Here is a 22622-nt window from a genome sequence, read left to right on the forward strand (position 1 = left end):
TATTCTGTTGTTGAGTTATGCTGACTTCATTTTCTATCGATCTAAAATGTTGAGAAAATACTACAATAAGGACAAAGGTAGACTTGTCCTATGTTCGGTGTACGCCACTAGATGGCATCATTGAGCTACATTGAATGAAGGAGTTTGCGTTTGATATTTTGCTTGCATTCAATACATTTAATTTCGAATGGTTTTCGTTATATGTGTATGATTTCACAAACTGCGTGGAAAACAGAGGCGGTCACATAGAATTCAGCAATTCAGTTACAGCTCTCCTGAGTGCCCTGGAAAACAATTTGTTCCTCATTGTTATTGCTGGAAAGAGCTCCATCAAAATAATGTTAACACCAAATTAAATTGCCTTCTGGGTAGCAGATTACTTTCAAAACGTTTTCTGAAATAAGTTTCTGTCTGAATATCACAGTTATATATGAGCTGGAAAGTGTCTTTGCTAGTCAGATGAACTCATCAGTGGTTCATTTCTTTGCACAAATGATTCTAGTATTATGAGTATTATACAGACATTATGAAAAAATATCTGGCATATCAAACCGTTAACTCACACAGTCACGAATCAAATGTAAATTGTATGTCTGAGTCAGTCAACTTAAATCAATAAATTGTTCAGATGTAGACATGCCATTTGAAGAGACGATTTCATCCTCTGATGTTTTATATACTTATAATATAATAATTTGTCCAAAATGTTTTGTTCTTTTCCTTTTAGAAAATACTTTATTCTTGCGACTGTTGAGTTTTCCCCTCTGCTCTGCTGTTATTTGTCTTCTGTGGCAGAAAATTCCCTTTAAATAATGAGTCAAAGAAACTCTACTGCCATTGAATCAGGGCTGTTCTATGATTAATGTTGGCAATGTCAGCTTGTTGTTATAAATAACACTGCAATTTTCAGATAAATGTACACTGTAGCACACAGGCTTTTAGGGATGGATTGTATTTTATTTTTTCAAAATGTAATGAAATTGTTTTCCTGTTGGAAAACGTAACACTTTTAATCTAACCCAACAGTCATTAACAAATGGCCAGTGTTCATGCTAAATGTTGTAGACTATATTTTGGTGAATGTTGTTTTCTGCCACTCTCCCATGATAAAACCAATGTAATATGTGGTTAGAATTGAGAATTGCGTGACTTTGCTCATGTTAGAGCAGGGTAGGTTACAGGACAGTGTTTAATAAACACAAGGCTGCCCAGCCAGGGGAGCACACTTTTTATTTATTCAAAATATACTTAAGAAGATCATATTGTCCTGAACCTGGCAGGATCCACTGAACAGACGTCTTTTTTGTGTTGCGTTCATGTCTGCAAATCAGAAACAAAACATCAATATGTCAGAAGAAATATGATAGAATTACCATTTTAGAGTGAACTGGGGCTGAATATTGGACCGGTTATGATGGTTTAATCCTTATTAGCTTAGTTTTGCTTGACAAAATAAAAAACTGTGGTGGTTAATCTAGAATTACAACTTCTTTAGCATAAGGGTATCTAATTTTCTATTTATGATTTTGGAGTCTGTTGTTGTGCTTATTTGTATCGCTCGGATGGGCGATTTGCAAAGAAAATGACATCGATCTGTTTGCAGTGTGCGTGAAGGCAGCATGAAATGTTTCCAATGATAGCCCTGGGAGACAGCAGGTGTCTGGGAAAATACGGGCGATGCAGCCCAGGGCTGGTGTGAAATGAAAGCACGGTGTTGCTTGAAACAACACTGAGACGTGCCTTTCAGGACCGAGCTCGCCTCCAGCTGCACTGCGGGGCTCCCTCAATGGGTAACCCGCTGTGTGGAGCACACGTCCTCCACGCCAGCTGCAGATCCTCCCCAAGCTCATCACCAGCGCGGTAGTTAAGGTCTTTATATACAGAAAATAAAGGTCAAAGCTGTTTGAATAAGTCTGATTAGTTCTGAAATTATATGCATGCAGTAGATTTCATAATCTGAAAGTGAGTAAAGGTTAATTGCACCATAATGTCCAGCGAACTGTCTGGCTTTCTCTTTGTTCTGAATATCATGTTGGCAACAGGCGTTTTTTGGAGCCTGAAGGTAGATTAGGGACATGCTGTTTTGTCCAGACTCAGTTCTGTGGTAGCGTCTCATGTCACTTTGCAACACTAATTTAGTATTGAAAAGGCTGGAAATAGATCATAGGCAGAAGACTTAGAAACCTGCTTAGAATTTCAGACCGCAGCATTTTTGGTGATGGATCGGTGGGGTGTCAGGAGAATGATAACAGCTGCACCACAGTCTTGTCAAAAGCACCATCCAAACAACTGATTATCATTAATGTCTTAATTGCTTGTTTGAGTATATTTCTTGGTCATCTTTAGTATAAGGAACAATTGACATTACAAAGCATATAATAGCTAGGGATGCACCTTTGGGTTAATCTGACAACTCAAATTCTTTGTAAACAGACTGACTGCCTTCATTTACATTTTCAGGCAGAAAAATTAGATGAACTGTATATTATTCTCAGACATTCCTTCGTGAATATTGGTCAGAGAGAATAAAATTGAATTTTCTTTTGATAATTTAGAAAGAATTGAAATACTTAAATACTTAAGTAATCAGTTAGTGATCTCATGGATGAATATTTGAATAGTAAAGTAGTCTCATACCTTGTGGTGACAGTTTGTAAGGATTAACACAGCCCCCAAGAGTATAAGCTATATAACTGCCCCAAACCTTCAGCCTCAACTGGGGCTGAAGACCCTCCTCTATCATTTCTGTGCAGTGGGTGATTGACAGCCCTGGCAAGTGCAAGAGACAGAACTGTTGTGTGAAATGCACTGTGTGATTGTGTAATACATCATTCATGGCTTACTGAGAGCTGCACAGATTGTTCCAGCTCTCACATTGTCTCATGTGGGGTGGTGTGAATTTGTCTTGATCATTCTGTTATAAACTGCAAAAGTGATGAAGAATGCTGGAAGCCTACCTAATGGGAAATTGAAGTGCAGTGCCTTGGCTACATTGTGCATATTCTACCTGTGCTGAGAATTCATCTCATTAAAGTTACTTTTTTCTGTTAAACCACCAATACAGTGATCCATTTTTATCAAATAATGGTTGGAAAAGTTCTAAAGGGAATATTTGTGTACAGTAATATATAGTATGTGCTACATGTGTAACTAAATTACTGCAGTTTATCTGTAACCTTATTCAGTGGTACTGCGTAGAAATAATACTATGGTATAGAGACAGTTACACTGCATGAAACGTGAAACAGATGTTGACGGTGGGGAGTGTTTTGAATGAGCTGACCAGTCAGTCACCCTCAGGGATGTAGTCAGGCCTCAGGTATTGAGTTGGCCGATTCCCCCTGACTCCCCACTAGGGTATCTCTCTGAGGCCAGAAGAACCTTACATTGATTCACTTGTAAAGGGCCTCCAGTCAAAGATAACACTAAAGATTTGAATGTTTTGACATATTGCCCTTATCAGTCTGGACTCCAGTCTGTTCATTTGTCGGCGTCTGTAACAGAGCATCTCCACCTGTGGAGACATGGAGTTGGAGTTGTTGGCCTGTGACCTTCATTAGTCAACTGTATATGACAGATATTGTTAAAGGAGACTACAATCACTTCCTACAGTTCAAATACAAAGTCCCATATCAATTGGTAATGTTTTAGGTGTAACTTTGGTGTTGGATACTTTTTAGATGCTTTGCCTTCCACCCACTAGGTGGTAGTCTGCATTAGGAGAGGAAGTTTATGCTGCTTCAGTGCCTCTCAAGGACAGTGTTCAGTGGAATGAAGGTGAAAGAGTACTGCTGCATCAGCTGTTGGAATACACTCAAACTAGGGACCAGTCTATTCTCCGACATATTCAAGGAAAAAATGTTTTACATATGTTGTCTTATGTTGCATCTCATAACAGAGGTGTCTTTTATTATTTACACTTTCCAGCTTGTGACATTTTTGGTGGATACTCATAACCACAGGCCTAATCTGTGTAGATTTACACTTGAATATATTACTACAGTTAAGAGTTGTGTGGTAAGGTGCTGATTACACGGTAAACATATTGTAAAGGAGCCCCTTTTCTAGCTACCTGTAGGTATCAGTAGGAAGGAAGAATTCTACGTGCTGTCATGTCATTGGTACATTGTTGTTTTTTATGATTTCTGGCAATATGCTATGAGAGACATACAATCAAACTATAAACTTGATTTGTGTTTGATTATTTGTATGCTTATATGTCCACTGTTTTTGACTTGACCACATATGTGTTACTTTCTGTTCTTCTGTATCCATGCCCTTGCTGTTGTAGCTCTTATCGTGCACTTTCAGTGTATCCTGGCATGACAGCCTTGGAGGTCACTCTAGATAAGAGTGTCCCCAACAATAACGCAAGTACAGTGATTCAGCATTCACAACCTGATGTTCTGTGCGTCTGCCTGCTTGAATAATGAAAGATTTGTTTCCCCGTTTCCCTGTTCTCAGGAGGAACGCTTTGCCTTTCTGGCTGAGTGGTATGACCCCACTGCTGCCCTACTCCGCCGCTACCAGCTGCTGTTTTACCCCAAAGACAGCTCTGTGGAGATGGTAAGGTTAATAGGGAGCTTGTGATGAGTGCTGAAGAATTCTGTAGCTTCATGCCAGTTCGCACTCTACATACCTGACATTTTAACACAGTTGCATACTGGTTCAATTCACTGCCAGTGTAGCAGAACTTCTTGTCTCACAAGGTGTATGATACCTGGCACAGGAATTTTACGAATTTTACATTTTATGAATTCTGGGGAAGTCAGCTTCCTGTTATTTCCTTTGTACTATCTTTTGTATCCATGGCATATTTTAAAAGCTGTGTGTTTACAAAAAGGAATGAAGACTCTTATTTTGTGACCAAGCCCAGTTTGTTTGGATAATGTTACCTGTTTATCAGTGTTTCTCTGTTGGATCCAGTCTAATCGAGAATCAAGTGGTGTGTACTGTAAATCAGATTAAGTAGATCATCGTTTTGTCAGCACACAAATAAGGTTACCACAAATGAGCTTTGTAATAGGATTTCCCCTCTCATCCCATTTCAGCTTGCTTGCTGCATTAGTGACCACTGGTAATTGCAATCGATCGTGTTCGCTGTCATACAAAACAAGATTTTTACTCAATTTGCAGCTCTCGGACACAGACCAATAGTTTGATGTCAGGAAAATCCATGCTTAGAAAGGATGTAGTTTTTGCCATTCAGATTATAAAGTTTAGCTGATGGAAAAACCATTTTACTCTCATATTTACATTTAGTGATGTAGAAAGCTTAGATGCTTACAGTATTGTATATTTAAATTTTTTGCAGCATCAGTTTAACCAGTGGCAGGCAAAGCATGGATAGTTAACGAGTGAAGAGGGTTACTTTATATTGCTTTTAATTGATATACTTGCAGAGTGTGACATCAGTGCCCTTTATGCATTGAACACACTGTTTCAACTAAGAAAAGGCTGACACCAGCTCTGCTGTAGTTTCTACCAAGCGTTTAAATCTAAGGATTGGCCCTCCCAGAATGTGAAGTGTGTGCCCCCTCTCCATATATTTTATTCTCCTCTCATCGCAGTTTGATATGAAGAACCAGCGCACCTTTTTAAGACGGACGAGGTACGAGGGGCTTCTGCAGGACGATCTCTTCGTGGGCAGCCGGGTGAACATTTTCTCCCGCCAGCTCAACCTGGTTGGGTACGGGGATCAGTACACTGCTAGCAAGCTGGGCAGCAAGAAAGAAAGGTAAACTTTCCACGGATAGGCTCCTTCATATCCCAGTGGAGCTAATACATCACTGGGGCACAAGCACCTCCTATGCTGACTGGTTCATTGAATGGATTTGACATACATTGGGAACTAGTCTGAAAGTCTTGAACACATGTAGGTTGAAGGGACAGGCTTGAAAATGTAGGCTGGGTGATGGGTGACAGCTTTTCTTTGAGCTTCAGACCCACCTGCCAATATGTACCAGACTACATCAAAGCGTGGGATAAGCAGGCGAATCTTCACTGTGAGTCAGCAGCTTACCCTCTCGTTTGTCCTTCATGTGTTTCCCACTGCTTCGGCTGGAATGAAGAGGGCCACACACTTAATTGATCTCCAGCCTAACCTTTCTTTCAGCAGCTGAAATTACTTCTCCTAATGCCCGCAGGAGAACAAGCTGAGGGGGAGACAGCCAATTTATTTTCTGCATGGCAAACCTGAGAATCGGACGCAAATTACTGCACAAAGGAATTTACCTCCTGCCTCTTTCATTTTCATGATTTGAGTGAAAGGGCTCAGCGTCACCTCTGAAAGATCATCCACATTAGCCAATTTATCAAGGTGCCTCTTGTAATGAGACATAATGAAGTGAAATGGCTGGGTCATTATAGCTCGCTCTCTGTTTTCACGCAGCTCCTTAAAACGAGATGTGAGAATGAGGACATGGGTAACATTTCGGAACGCCTGCCAGAAAACCACTGGGCTCTTTGCCGTGTGAAACGGCACAAACGTCCAAAAATGTGCCATGTAATGGCCTTTTAACGTTTCCCGGCTTTGCAACCTTACCTCATTGGGCCAAAACACAGCCCTACAAATTAATGAGTCCCCTAACGTTGGGGACTAGAAAATGCTGATTTTAACAAGCAGAACTGAGAAAGAAGGCCTTGTTACACTTGAGGAAAGACATGCTCATGCTTAGAAGTATTTATATGCTGAAGCACTGCTGTTGCTCATGAAGGGAAATGTTGAAACTATGGGTGTGTACGCAAATGCATGTAGAATTAGGACGTTGATTTCTATCCTGTCTTTGAGTTCTGCAGCATATGTGAGCATCAATCCAGGTTTCAGAGTGGATGTAAATGGATTCCCAATGTGGGACAGGAAGTTCTGGCTTTTACTCTGCACACAAGATGAGGAACTTTTGAATAGACTCATTGAAACTAGAGTTGCGGTGCTTGTTGATAAATATCAGTTTACACCAGCACTGCACTGAGGTGCTAGTCTTTATACTGTGTAAGTGCAAAAATCTAAAATGCTCTGATAAGAAACACAGATTTTCAGGCATTGTTGTGATGACACGAAAATAACAGTGAGCTAGTGCAGGAACAGCTCCCTGCGATTACTTTTGCATGATTATGATTATGACACATTATCAAACGTGAGGAACTGCATCATGTATTGCACTGACCACATTGAATAATAAGACTGGATTGTACTGTACATAGTAACAGTGCAAGAAATCACCCCTTGACATACATTTCATTTGTGAACATCAACCGTGAATGAAGGTTACTGTAGAAGGTCGCTGGCTCCGGCTCTGAGCTTTTTGGAAGGACCGTTCTTTTTGAACCTCATTTAATTATTTTAGTAACCATTTTTTAATGATGCAGGTCCCATATACCATGAAGGTCACTGTTAACAAAAGCATTGCGGCTTTGCACAGATACGGAAATTAATTCCTTGTTTATGTTCTCATATCAGTGTGTTGGCTGCTGGGGTCTTAAATCCGTTTTGCTCAGAGCTAAATATTCACGGGACATAATGGTTGAGACGGGCCTTGATGCTCAGGGCGATTTATTTGTGTTCAGAGCTGGTGCCTGATCAGGATGGCTCACACGCTACAACTCCACATGATGCTACTGTGATGAATGCTAAACACTCCACATCTCTCACGCTGTCCTCTGTGCATCAGGGATTGCCTCCCTCCCCCCATCTTGGTACCTTTTTTCCAATATATGTTATTTCTTTTCGCTCTGTTTTCAGAACTCTCGCTATGATAAAGCCAGATGCTGTGACCAAGATGGGGGAGATCACCCAGATGATTTATGATGCAAACCTGATCATAACCAAAGCCAAGATGACAAAGTTGTCATGGTAAGAAAACACGTTTGATAAAGTAAAAGGTAACGTGTGTGACAGTCATTGTTCTGTAAATGTACGTAATTATACAAAATCCTCAGGGTTTTTCACCAAATTCAAAGCATTGTCTACAGCAAGGACAAACCTTCTCATTGTGGCTTACATTTCCTGTTGGGAATCACACAAATGGAAGGGTCTGGCTCTGACGAGAACACCACAGACAGATGGGATTACCAGAGTAAACTGGGCGTGTCAGCAACCCCTGTGCTGTTAATGCCATGCAGCAAACATACTGTTAAACAGAAACAACTGCTTTTTTTCTTTTGATGCTTTCATATGTAGCAAACATGTTGAGTTTAAATTGAAGGTGTTTTATATTCACGTCCGATGCCTTCATCAAATCACATTTAGAGTGCCGCATTCAATTCGACACCCCACACAATAAGAAGGAGACAGACAGAAAAGAGCAGCTGCTCCCTGCTATCAAACAAGCTGTGAAGAAAAGGCTAAGACATTCAGTCTTTTTCATCAATTTTAGTTGTTCTATTTGGTTAATCTCTTCTTCGGTGAAAAAGACTCACGTGGGACTTCATTGAGTTTTGGAAGGTATTAAACTAGTTTAAGGTATATTTCACACTGATGCTAGGGAGTTTTTTTTTTCCTCACAGAGAGTTGTCAGTGTGTTGTATATCATTCACTGACCTCCACTGGAAGTGGATGTGGAATATTTAAGACCAGGCTTGGCACAGAGACAGATGCACTGTAGCCTAACAAGCCTAGATGGCCTAAGTGGCCTCTTTTCATGGTTAAACTTTATTATGTTATTATTAGTCCGGGAATCTTATTCCAGTGTGAAAGCATGAGACTGCCTGTAAATGGAAGCCGTCCAAGGAAGGTGATAATGTGTACATATTAACCACACATTTGTTAGAAACGTTGCCTGACTGCTGTGTTATCTTATCAAAAGAATTACTGTATACTGCGGTGAAGATGGCAATGAGGTGCGCTGCCATGCCACTTTCCATTCTTTAGCATGCCCTTTGGGCTCCTTGAAAGACCTCCCCACAGATGCCAGCAGCTTTGTATCTTGGAAACGCCTGCAAGAATCAGTGAATGACATGCAATAGCTTCACATGCTTTCGGGGCTCTTGGCTCCTTAGACCGCGCTGGCAAACACAAACCCTGCGCTGTTGTAATGGGGTCGTCGTTATGCTAACGGACTCCAATGAGGGAAACGTGGGGATGAAGCACCGGTTGCCCTGGGAAACCACGCGGCACTAATGGCCCCAATACCACAAAATCCACTTTTTATAGCACACACAGTGGAATTGCGAGTTATTTATTTCTGCTTCGTGTTGGGAAGTAGATGAGCCTAAGTGCTGTTAGTTTCTGAGCAGATTGATTTTCAGCCGGGCTTTTAAACAGTCACATTTCAGAGAATATTGTTTGATTGTTAGTTGGTTTTAGACTGTTGATTTTTAGGTTGTGTTTGCTTGACATTTTTCATGAGCTTTACGAACTGGCGTACAATGTATTTACTTCATTTGTGTTTATAAAGAGGTCATACCACTCAGGTTTTTCTAATGTGAAGCAAACTGAATATTGATCACAGAACACGTCCTGGAGCCCAGAAACTGTCATGCCGGGTGCAGTATGATCTCATTGTAGGATCAGACTGATGAGCTCTTGCTGAACTCCCGTTCGTTAAGAACCTCTGATACCCTTAGAGGAAGCACAGACTGTGTTACACAGCCTTATATCTACAGCAGTCAGTGCAGATGAAATAAGCAAAAAATATCCAGAGGCTTTTCCGCATATCAATTCGTCCTCTGAAGATGAATGTGAAACCAAAAACAATTATGGTATTACTCCATTGTCTGGACTTTTTTAATTCTGGAAAATTGCCTCCTGGAAGTTGCAGACTTGGTTAAAGAGTGCAAGAATCCCTTGTCCTGGGACCAGTCTGTGTTTCCAGTGACAGCAGATGGTGGCAGCAGTACTCCACACAATGCAGGGTCAACAAGCACCCAGAGAAACAGACTTGCTCTTTCAGACTAACGAATGCATGGAAAAAAAAAAAAGTTTTCTGTGGAACCCAACGGAGAGATAATGTTAGGTTTAGGGAGCCATTGTAGATCTGGTCCCTTTCATAGATGGCCTCTGGGAGAAGCCCTGTGGCTCTGTGTTTCCCAGAGGATCCTCTGCTCGGCTAACACCCTAATCCACCTCACACTCTGCAGGAGATGCTTATCCAGCAGCACCATGGCCGCTGTGGGTCACTCAGCGGCCATCAGTGTTTCTTAAGGCTACCGCACCAAGAATGCCCATAATGCATGTTTTACTGCCATGCAAGGAAAAACCCAGAGTCTGTGAATGTGCAGTACTGCATATTATTGCGAATGTGTCACAGCACTTGTAATTGTGAGGGATGTATGTGGTTATCTCTGCTGGAATCAGAAGAGTGGGGAGAGTAAGGAAGTTAAAGTGTTGATACACAGAACTCACAAAACTTGCATGAAACTTGTAATTAGACACAAGTGGTTAACCAAGTCTGCTCAGGTAGTACCATGAGCAGAGCAGTAATAATGATACTAATAATACTCTTAATACTAATGATACTTTTACTCTAAGTACTGCACATAAGCACAGATACAGACATGTCTCCAGTGATAAAATTGCGTAACTTGTGACTTTGTTAGAGAAACACTGAGTATTTGTAGTGGGAATTAGTAGGGGGTGTGGTCTTCATTAATTTCAGGGATTTTCCATGAGTTGATCAGATATGGGTAATGTATATTTTTAGATCCAGACAGCTCAATATCATTTCAGTGATGCATTACGTGGAAACTGCTGAGCGTTGTCATGTACTATGGGCTATATGATGCTGTCTTTTCAGTTACTTTCGAAATAGCTGACTTTAAAAGTGCCTTCGATGGAATAGTCTGATAAATGGAAAAAGTCAGTGGGATACATGTCTTTATGATTCCATGTGATAAGGTTTTTGTTTCCAGTGTTAATCTGCCATCCATCTTTGGGGGTAGTGGGAAATAATGAAATCATTGTCATGCTTTATAGGCAGTGAAATACGTGTGACAGGGCTATTTGGATTCTTCCCATGATTGTTTCCATGAGTAACTCTGAAAGAAATTCAACAATCCATTTCATTTAGCCAGATAATACAGTACTTACAATTCAAACAAGTACAAGACAATGTCAGGCACAATGGTATATTCTCTGTCATCCATTTCACTTTGTGATTCTAAAATGTATTATAAATAAAATGCCTTGCCCTTAATCTAGCATCCGGTTCTGAATATTTATTACACATTATTTTGGCATTTGTAGGTCAGCTAAATTGGCAAAGGATGAATCTATTCCTCTGTTATCCTGGTTGTCTAGGAAGAATAGAGCCTGTGGTGAAGTCCCAGCCAGTCTGGATATCTGCAGTGCTTGCACTTATTCAGATCTCTCTGAAAGAGCGAGTGGAATCTGCTCATGGAAGCTGTGTCCTGTGAAAGAGGGAAGCGTCATTAGATGTGTGTGAAATCCTTGCTAATGAAGTGACTGGAGACTGGTGCAGTATTGCTGTATCAGCTGAAGGTGACTGTCTACACAGAGACTCCTGGACTCCCCTTCATCACTGATTAACTGTCTTGTGCTCACGCGTCTCTTACAGGAAACAGGCGGCGGACTTTTACTCGGAACATCAGTCAAAGTCTTTCTTCAAGTGAGTGCTTCCCTGGGTAAATGATTGACAGTCGTGTGGAGCCGCTGGATGCGGTGTGAAGGAGGCTCTGAAATCCTTGCCACCGGCATCAGCACTCTTGTGACATTGCTGTGACTTTGCAGCGCGGTCACAACACCCATTCGAGCAGGGAGAACATTGTGCTGCTTTAGAGCCTTGCCAGTACGTGAAAACTGAGATAATGTGCTGTCAAGAAACTCATTAAAGGTGGTAATAAAAAGCGGGAACTTCATAAATGACGTCTTAAAATTTCACGGGGTCTTGAAATTGATGCAGCATTATGTGAGACTAGTTATAGTAAGTGACTATAGTAAGTAGCTTATTTGTGGATATTATAGTTTACTGTGTGTTTAATAAATCAGTGTGAACCAACATCTTAGCCTAACATATGGACTGGAAAGAAAATATTAGTAATTCCAGTTCATAAGAATTTATCATCTCGGCTGAATAAATTAATAACCATGTCCTTTGTAAGGTGGCTTTGCTTATGAAGAAATGAATCTAGTTTGGTCGAAGTTCACAAAGGGAATTGTAAATGTGTGCTGCTTTTGGATTTGTAATGAGTGACTTAACAGCTTAACACCCTAGACTGAAGGCTGTGCTGCTGCTCTTTGGAACCTGGCTTCCTGAGTGATGTCTTTCTTGTCCTCAGTAATCTCATACAGTTTGTGACCTCCGGCCCTGTCGTTGCCATGGAGGTCATGGGTGATGAGGCAGTGTCGACCTGGCGGAAGATCCTGGGCCCGACAGATTCGGGTTTGGCTCGCAAAGATGCCAGGCAAAGCCTACGGGCCCAATTTGGCACGGACGGTACTAAAAACGCAGCACATGGGTCGGACTCACTGGCGTCGGCAGCACGGGTGGGTAGACCTCTCCTCAGCTCAAGGACAGGGCCTGAGGCCTTCTGAGAGAATACTTAGAACAAATGTCCACAGGCCTTGCTGAAAGCAACATCCTCTGCCAGTGCCCAAGCAGAAGTAACAAAAGCTAAAATAGCTGCTAGCTCTTAAGTAAGAGTGAAACATTTACACATGAAAGGGACTTGTGTGAAAATCTGCTATTCAATGTATACAATGTCACATATTCATTTGCCCCTCATAGTTTCTCTATTGTCAAGCAAGCATCAGCTTTTTATAACTAGGTTTTGCCTTGTTTTGGCTGTTGTAGGAGCTGGAGTTTTTCTTCCCATCCACCACGGGTCATGGCCCCTCCAACACAGCGACGTACACAGACTGCACGTGTTGCATCATCAAGCCACATGCCATCTCCGAAGGTACGCCCCTTCACATCAAAGCCCCTTTCCTTCAGCTGTGCCATAAATCACACGGTGTTTCACTCAGTCCACGCTCTTAAAGGCAGGAGACAGTGAGACGTGAATGGGATAATCCGTGTTGTGTTCATTTTGTTGGTAACATCACACAGCCTCACTGTGTTCACTGTGCCTTGATTGCGGCTCCCCGGGCAGGACGGAGGCTGTACTTTTCCACTTGAGGGACAGCGGTACACTCTGGCGTGCTGACATTAAACACTGAGGCACGGGGTCTTCTCCCACTCAACAGCCCAGTGAAAGGGGCCTTTGTAGTGTCCGCTTGTCAGATGGTAGCACGTTCAATGACACACATGCTAGTCATTCACTGAAAGAATTGAAAGTATTTAAGCGGTAAGAGTAATTACCTCCGTGTTACCTTCATTTGCCATTCTTGTCTGTGCCAAGATTCTTTTGTGCCTTTTTTTAAACACTTTTTAAATCACTTTTATATTGCTCATCTTTTTCAGATGACTCTTGTGTCTCAATGAGTGCTGCATTAGCTGTGGTTTCAACTACATGTGGCTGTAAATACAATATTTGCTATTTACTTAGATATGGGGTTAATTGGTTTCCAGCATCATTAGGTTGCACCTACCCTACTATGATGGTAGCCTTGTGGTGCACTGTGGGACCTGTCTTGAAAAATAGTCATGGTATGTGTTTAGTGTAACGGAGGATCAAAATTGTCTTTCCCTGCTTTCCTGTGTGGGTTCAGTGGTTGTTGCTGGAGTGTTGAAGAGCTTACATGTATAATTGGTGACTACTAAAAAAAATAGGTGGTAAAAGGGGAACAAGTTCAGAATATAAATAACAAAAAAGGTTAAGAAGAAATGGAGTACGGCTTTTCACCGCTGTCTGTAGAAGTGCTTTCTCCATTGTCATCCCCTACTGGTCCCCCTCTCTCTCTCTCTTACTCCCTCCCTCCCTGCTCTCTCCATTTTCAGTCTAATCCCCTCATAGTATTCCTTGTGTTCTCTAACTGCTTGCCCCCTTTTCTGCTCCTGTCCAGCCCTTGTTGTGCTCTGCTCTGAAGAGTGTGCGTCACTCGCAAAGCCGCGGCATATTTGTTACCAAATTTCCCTCCGGATTGTTCCCAAATCCCGGGCCTGATCCGTGTTGGCTGGGCATGCCGCCGGAGCACTGGCCTGTGAAATGTGCACAATCCCCTGAACCCGGGCAGACCTGCGGCAGCTCTCTCACAAAGCCGCGGCCGGGTGACTGTGAGACTCTCTGAGAAGAGGGGAAATGACCAGTCGCTCCCATTAGTCTGCAGTGTTGACTCCACAAACAGGCACTGTCCAATAGTCACCGGTCATATATATGGTAGGTGATGCCACTGTGAAGGGAAGTCGAGATGACATCAGAGAAGAGAAGGGGTCAGAGGGATAAGTTTACAATGACAGCCAATGTTCGCTTCTGTGTGGGACATATTAAAGGTATTTCACACACAGCTCAGTTTACGTATAGCCTATGGTTTAAAGAAAAGCAAACTCTGTTTTTTATTTTTCCCCCTGATTTAGAATTGCTGACAAGGTAGGATGTTGAGAGAACAAGAAATTACTGTACTTCTCAGCATGTCACAAATCGCCCTAGTATGTCACCCAATCCCTGCTGATTCAGGAACACTGCAGTGTGCATTAGAATGCTAATGAGTGCAGTTTTGAGAAATTGTAGCATCCATTACAAAACCTTGCAGATGTGGTAAAAAGTGATTTTTTGTGAGGGGTATGACACAGTTTGTGCAAGAATGCAGACTATGATAGTTTGTATGTAACATTTTTGTAGCACTTTTTTTTTTCTTGTGAAGGGTAGGTCGCTTGCAGATAGCGTTGTCATGTCAGGTAGAGTTGGGCCATTGCTGGGTCACAGCTTGCCCGAGTAACTCCCAGCTAAGAGTTTTCATTTATAACATATATAAGTTTGCACCCATTTTTCTCTGTCTCGCTGGGTAATGTCATGGTTTAATTCATTAGGTTTTTTTTCATTTGTGCAGTCATTTCCTTACTGAGTATCTGAACAGCATTTAAAGAAGCCAAACCACTTAATACGTGCTCAGCAAAATGAATCTAGTTATGACAACATAATGTGAAGCTTAGGAACACTGTCTTTGATTGACTTTTAATGGCATTTAATTCTGTGTTCAGTCATCAGCTAAGGAAGATTCTTGAAATAAGATAAAGAGAAAGCTGGTATTCTGAAGCCTTTCACTGTTTTGCCCTCCTGTATGTGCAGCCTGCATACAAAAAAAACACATGCTACTTGAGAATTCCGAGTGGATTGGAATCTGTATCACATGTTCATTATAAGACCCAGAACTCAGTGGATTTTCAATAAAAGCAACAAATAGTGGAAGTAATTGCTGAAGTTTAACAGCATCCCCATGTTAGAAGTTGCTGTTGGGTTAGTCCTGTGACTTGATTCTGTGGACCTGTCTTTTAAAATCAGAGATAGGTAATCCATGTCAGACCATGGTTCAGGCATATAGAATAATCCATAAACTAATTCACTTCCTCTCTGTGGTTATGTTTCTGTTTTGAAAGCTACCTAGATGATTAGATACCATAATGATAAACATTTCCGGTCTTCAAATTATAATGATTTTGTGGTACGCACTAGTCACGAAACATGGTGTTATGAGGCATGTATTATGTAAAGAGGGAGAAAACCACAGTGCATAGCAGAGTCTAATGTAAAATTCATGACTTTGTATTGACTGGAATTGCAGTCAATATAACATTCAAAGCCAGATTTACTAAATTACTGTGTGTTTGTGTATTGTGGGCAGAAACAACCAGCGAAAGCCAATGTTGAATTTACAAACCAGACATAAAATGGGTGCACTTTTCCCTTGATATACACCCTTATGGATGTGTGAGATTGGTATGAAAGTGCTAAAACTGGGGAGGAATTAGCAAGTGTGCTCCATTAAGTATTCACTTAAGTAGAGCCAAATGTAAGTGCAAGCCTCATTTGCTTGGGAGCATTATGACTTGTGAAAAGCAGGCGTTAACACTTTCTTTTTGAATATTCATTTTGTTCATTTTTCATCAATATCCTTTAAATATGACTTGACAGATTTTTTATTAAAACTTGAGGAATAATTGTCCCTTGGCAAATGAGTCAGTAGGCACAATATTATCCACATTGATGTCAAAAGGACAGAAATATTACACTTCGGGTTCTAGGATTTTTCAAATAGAAGCACTGTCCAGTTCTCCTAGGCAATTGATAATGAACTGAGAATTGCTAAGAGGCTCAGTCAGTCTTAAATGTTATTCAGCTCGGAAAAAAACATAAACTATAAACTTTTCACAGTTTAGATTATACTTTATAGTTATTGGACATATAGATATAATGATATAGGCAGGGAAACAGACAGACCAATAAACTTACATAGTCTTTTCTAAAACTATTAAATCCGTGTTTTGGCATAAAACACAGAAAAAGCATAATGTGCCCGAAACAGTGCCAAATATTGGACACCTCACTTGTATGCCTTTTATCTAGTATGAATTACACTAGATAGCTGTATTTCCTGTGGAAGATTCGAAAACTAAAATACTCAATGTTACTTTTGATTGTCTCTGAAACACACCGCTGACTTAATGAGCACCTCCTGCCTGGCTTGATATTACCAGTTAATTTATAGCCGTTTCAAATTATCATCAGTTGCATTGTCAATTAGTAGATGACAGATAACCCTTTGATATTAATTAATAATGATTTACTTGCATGAGTTGTAGGGGTCCTTCAGATTTGCTTTGTCCGTAGGCTTTGAGATACCAGCTTGTTAGAATTCACAGAACAGGTTTCCTCAAAGGTACTACAAGCACCTCTATGGAAGAATTATCAGATGATTTGATCTTCACTGCAATGCAGTTTTCATTGTCGTGGCCTCCTAATATAGGATAAAAAAACTGGGCTTTTTGTAATAGTAAGCGCACAACTAAATGACCTTGGGGTAAACTCTTCACCTGGAACTTTGTAGTATTTACCATCTCCTCCCCGCTTTATGTGCTCTGTGATACCAATCAGAGTTTGAGATGTTTCTCCCGGTTTTCTAATAACATGCATTTGCTGTATTTCACTGTAAATATGCAGTTCTTGCATCAGCCTTTCTGAGTATTCAAGGGGGATTACATTCCAGTGAATGTCACACGTTGTTCATTTTTAACACTGCTGTTGAACAAGGTGACCTATGATGCCTGCAACGGAAATGGATATCAGAATAGTGCAGGAAATGTTTTCTTTTTACTTTAAAATAGATGTATACCATCAAAATAACAGCACTTACATTAATTACTATAGGCCTTGACTGTATACAAGAAGGTTGCTAGGTCACTGAGTAAAATAAGTGATGTGTGTAGGTGTGTATATTTGTATGTGACATGTTAATAAGCAGTCTGTGTGTGTGTGTGTGCGTGCATGTGTGCGTAAGTGAGGGAATATTGTGGTAAATAGAGAGAAATTAATGGTAAAACAATCACATTCTGTGGAGAATGTGCTTAAGTCAGTAATTGTCAAAAGAAGATACTCCATTGTAATATAAAGTCATGGTCCTCCCTCTAACCTTCATAAAAATAAGCCAACGTATACATCAGTCAGCCAAAAGTTTCAGCATGCCACCTGCTAATCATTTGCTCAGACTTTTTATCAAGAAGCTAATTTTTTATTCAAGTTGTCACTGGATTGGTGCCAATAATGGTCATTTTTTCAAAGAAACTCAAAGAAAGCTACTTACTGCAACTGCAACTTGTTCTCCTTTAGCAGTTTGCTGTGGTTAGAATATTTTTAAATTTATTGTTTACATATTTAATTTTTTAATTGTTGAAAGAGGGTAACTTCTCTGAGCAGTGGCATCGAGTACAGGTTTTATAAAATGTCAATGATCTTAAATGTACTTTAAAAATGTATTCATGCAATACCCCAAAGAAGATGAATATTAAACTGCTAGGACCCCATTAGCTGCTCCATCAATTTCTGCACTTGCCAAAGAGAAGAAAGGGAGTGCACAGATAAGCCTTGCAGTCTTAAAGGCATTGTTCATTAACCTGTCCCCACCCTAGTGCCATCCTGGCCAAAGTCCCTCGTTAGCTGTGGTCAGAACCAGTGCAGCCAGAGTAGCAGGTACCCTCTGTGCACATTCCCTTATGGAATGGAAGAATAACGCCAGTGTCATCCGAGAGGTCCTGCTCCTGACAGGAATTGAGAAACATCTGTTGCTAAGCAGTCAGAACACCATCTCCTAGCAACGGCGCTACCTGCAGTTAGGAGATGACGCAGTGGTGGTGCGGGGTGGGGGGGGTGACAGGAGGTGCAGCTTAGGGGGTTGGCCATCCTGTATGAGGGGCAGGGAGAATGCAGAGGACATATGAAGGTGTAATTCACAGATAACCCAGGCATGACCGAAGACGCATCGAGTGTGTCGTGGAATGCGGGACAGGTTGCTGAAAATAACTGGTTTTAAAAATAGCTTCAGTCCGTGTCCAGCTTGTTTAGATTACTGGGTATTCATTACACATTCGTTGTATGTTTGCTAGAGCTATGTTAGATATGGATAGAAAACTGGATATTATTGTCCCATACTACTCAGGAGCAAGATGTAACCACTCTTTTCGTCTTCTTCATGGTTAGACATGGCGTAACACAAGACTACTGTCACGACTTCACTGAATACTTGGTGCAATTTGGGTTTAGAGGTGACTGTCCAAATATTTCTTAAGATGTGCCAGTGAAATCAACATCAACTATAGCTCCTTGCATTTGTTAAACAATATATCAATAAAACTGAACATAGGTCTCCTATCTGGAGAAATGCTGTGATCAACTCCACATTTCCTCTCTTGTTTCTCTCTGTAGTACATGACACCGATAAGGATCATGATGTAGTTTTCAATGGCTCATGATATTCTGATGGAAAAACAAATGCAGTAACATGACACTGGCCTGCATGGGAAAATGAACAGCTGGAGTCCAGGCTGTAGGCTGTGTGCCCCGTTTCCAAATGGAAGGCGATATGATCATGAAACATACCTCTATTATTACTCCACCATTCCCAAGCCCCCTTATGAATCAGCAACAGTACAGCAGCTCTGCCTGAGCCAGGATTATTTTTACTCAAATTTCCCTTTCCACAACATTCATAAAAATGGGAAGGCGTTGTCATGAAAATGATTGCCAGTACAAATCATGTCACACACGGTAGTTGAATATTTGATGGTACCTTATTTATTATACAGTGGATTCTAATATGAGAACAGAGAGGATCTCATTTGTAATGAGAACAATGTTCATATTGGAGTGTTTGTGTTAGATTTAATTCCTGAATTCTTTGTACTAAAATTAAAAAATTCTAATGATGACCTTGGTCACACTTTACATTAAGTTTAAAATGAAGTAATGTGTTAGTTCTCATTCACGCCTTTACCAATGAGTAACTAATGTGCAATGACAATTTGTTAAGCATTAAATCATGGGGCTTCAACATTAATTCATCCTCTTTGTGTGCCTTCAGTAAGTGGCAACGACTTACACCTTTGTCTAATTAATATGTAATTTACACTAATAGTGAATTAATCTGCCACGACAGCTTCTTATATATTGTAATGGTATACAGCATGAATCTAGTTTTGCATGAAGTCCACAGTACTCATATTTATGTATTTGTTAACTATTTACTAAGTCTGTGCAAGCCCTGTCTGTGCTTTGTAAATTTATCAGTTGATCATTTATTCATGTTCACTAATACATTAGTTAATGTAAACTATGTAACCTTAATGTAAAGTGAACTTTTCTATTGTTACGTGTACTGGGATATTCATATATGCCCATTGTTACACTGACATGTCTTCATTAACCTCTAGTGAGATATTAAATCCAGGGCTCCTCATATGGAATGTTAAGATAACCTCCCTTTGTACTTTGGTCATGGATGTAGAGTAGTAGACACATCCCCTGGATGTACTCCCAGAACAAAGACTTTTTTTTTTTTATTGCAGCACTGGTGCTGTGCTTAGCTATTTCAGTTTTCAGCAAGACAGGTTTTCAGTTGTTTTCCACCAGGAGATTTCAGCTGAAATGCTAAACACAGCCAAGTAACTGGTCAGGCTCATGCTCACTGTGCCCAAGTGGTGAAACGCTACAGACTTCATCCAGATCAGCAGGCTGCACTACGTATACATTTTCAGGGTTCAGTGGGGTATATGATTTTACTATTGTTGTGGGCAGTGGTATCAGTCAATAAATTTTTGTAATTCACATAATGTGTTTACGCCCAGACGGATCTGATTGGTGTAACGGAGTGGGAGTAGGAGTGTGTCAATGCAAAAGGTTACTAAAGGTTACTAATTCTACTACTATCTAATTAACTACTACACACGTTGTCATACCGATTTGTTGCTTATTTTACATAACATTGATGGTATGTGGACACCTCTAATAGTGATGTAAAATGGAGTAAATATTTCTGGTCTCATCACTGGAGAAAATCAGCCTGTTTGATGGCAATGTATTGAATATTTGATGAATTAATGATCTTCCTTGTGAGGAATAATATAGTACTTTTTCTAAAGTAGTGCTTTTACTGTGGTAGTTTGCTGTTATTGTGAATTATTTAGTTAGCAGATGCCCTTATACAGAGGGTGCCTTCCACAATGGAGCATTATTACATGCAGTCTGCTGGTTGTCAGTACTGTATGTTAATGTTTACAGAGCAGGCGAATATGAAAAAGAAACCCTGACTGGCACAGAGTCAGTTTCCCCCAAACTAATTAAACATTGCAGTGAGTTTAGGTGATACGAAGTTCATTTCCCTAATCTGAAGGCAGGCCAGAGACCGCAGTCTCTAGAAAAATAACTGAAATTCAATTTATTGAAATTAGTGTGGCAGGCCTCAGTAAGCTTGAAACAGTGGATGGCAACATAAGGTTGCCTAAATAAGCCTAGTTTAGCATTGAACAATTTCGCTTGATATTGCCCCTCTCTTGTCTGTGTTTGTAAGAGCTTGTCAGTAAGAGAAAGGACTCTGTGGTGTTGCGTTCTATCTCGGTGTGAGGAGATTCTCCTTATCAATAGCCCTAGAGGACCAGTGATTCCTCTGACCTTGAGCAGAGATAGCAGAAGTATGAGGGGTTTTAATTTAACTGGGTAAGTGAGAGCGCATTGTTTCAAAACTCCAGGGGATTGTGTGTTTCAAAGTGAACTGATTTTACATTCTAAATGTAGTGATGTTTCATCTTGTGTTAAATCCTATGTGAGTAGAGACCTTTTTTCAGCGCCCTCCCAGGAATACCCCCAGCTGACGTGTTTGTTTTGCATTAATTTGATCAAGCCAGTCCCAGCGGTGGAGTGCTGTCCTCAATCCGACTCTCCTGCTAGTGCAGTGGGATATGCATGCCTGATGGTCATCAGTCCCGGCTGTTGGCTGGGGTGACAACTCCTCTGTACCTTTGAAATGGAGAAGATTCAGGCTGTGTGTGTGTGTGTGTGTGTGTGTGTGTGTGTGTGTGTGTGTGTGTGTGTCCACGTGTCTCCACATGTGTGTGTGTTTTTGTGTGTGCGTGTGCATGTGCACACTCTGGGTAATTATGGAGTCACAGTACAGTACAGTACAGTACAGCTATGAAGAAAATTCAGTGAGAAACCAGAGCTAGGAAAATGAATTGACATGTTCTGTCTGTACAACACACCTGATTTCTGTATAGAAAAAGTGTGCAATTCTTCCTGGTCACATCACACCCTTCTCAGAAGGGTAGTTAAAGTCTGTTTGAAAGACCTACCGTGCCTTTCCTTTGTCATAGAACACCAGTCCATTAAGTCCAGCAGGTATCTCTGAGCCACAGTTAGTGTGATTTCCCCTTGCCCACTGGTAAGCGATACCTTGGCAACAGAAATGTGCTTTGAACAACATGGTGACGAACTGATTAGAAGTCAGTGATGTGTCCTGTCTCTCTGAGAGTACTGTATATTTTACGCTGTCCAGGGCAGACCAAAGGAAAAGGGTATCTCATGGAGCTATGATGAATACTTTTAACATAACTTTCTCCAAGTCACAAGAATAAAGTACAGCAAATACTTTTTAAACACCTGCCAAGGTTTCACTAGCAGTGCTTAGCTTTAGATATGAGAGTGAGCAAATGCTTGTGCTTTACTGCATCTGACATTAGCAGTCTCCTCCTATTTAAGGAAGACTTTGCTTCAGTCCAGCGTTTTCAAGCTCCAGGGAAGGGGGCCATACATACAGTTGGTCAAATCAAAAGAACATGCTGTTCTTACTCTTCTGTAATAAATTATGCACAGGTACATTCCAGCACATTCATTGCACAGACTGTCCCGATAATTTAAGAACTTCCCAGCATCCTATCAACTTTATCACACATTGATTTAAATAGTTATTTTCTTCAACCAGGGATTTGTTATCAGATATATATTATGTAGTGATGAAAATAGCAGTTTGATTCCCATTTCAGATCTTAAGGATAATGTTCAGTCTGCAATAATAAAGGTTAAATTTGCTATAAAAATAATTCACTTCAAAGCCTAATTTATGCTTGTCTTTGTGTAAGTAGTTATCAGATGGTTTGATCTATTAGTAGTACTTTATTAACAGGATAACATATGTCACATGACAGAATTTTGTAATGTTTGTAATTTCCTCACCAGGAAAAATGGATACCAGGAAGCAAACAGAATTTGCTGTGTTACTCAGAAGCCTTTTTCCCCCTAGCTTTTCA

General features: G+C 40.6%; 1 protein-coding gene across 1 annotated transcript in view; it reads left to right on the top strand.

The window, feature by feature from the left end:
* The window catches only part of nme7 (NME/NM23 family member 7), a 46760-nt gene that overhangs the window by 1337 nt on the left and 22801 nt on the right, over positions 1–22622 (top strand). Inside the window, exons 2-7 of the mRNA XM_036540046.1 lie at positions 4465–4566; positions 5571–5737; positions 7742–7852; positions 11514–11564; positions 12235–12442; positions 12750–12855. Of these exons, the coding sequence (XP_036395939.1) occupies positions 4465–4566; positions 5571–5737; positions 7742–7852; positions 11514–11564; positions 12235–12442; positions 12750–12855 (745 nt within the window). The remainder of the gene's footprint in view (positions 1–4464; positions 4567–5570; positions 5738–7741; positions 7853–11513; positions 11565–12234; positions 12443–12749; positions 12856–22622) is intronic.

Source organism: Megalops cyprinoides, chromosome 11 (assembly GCF_013368585.1).
Source record: "Megalops cyprinoides isolate fMegCyp1 chromosome 11, fMegCyp1.pri, whole genome shotgun sequence".
Taxonomy (NCBI): Eukaryota; Metazoa; Chordata; class Actinopteri; order Elopiformes; family Megalopidae; genus Megalops; species Megalops cyprinoides.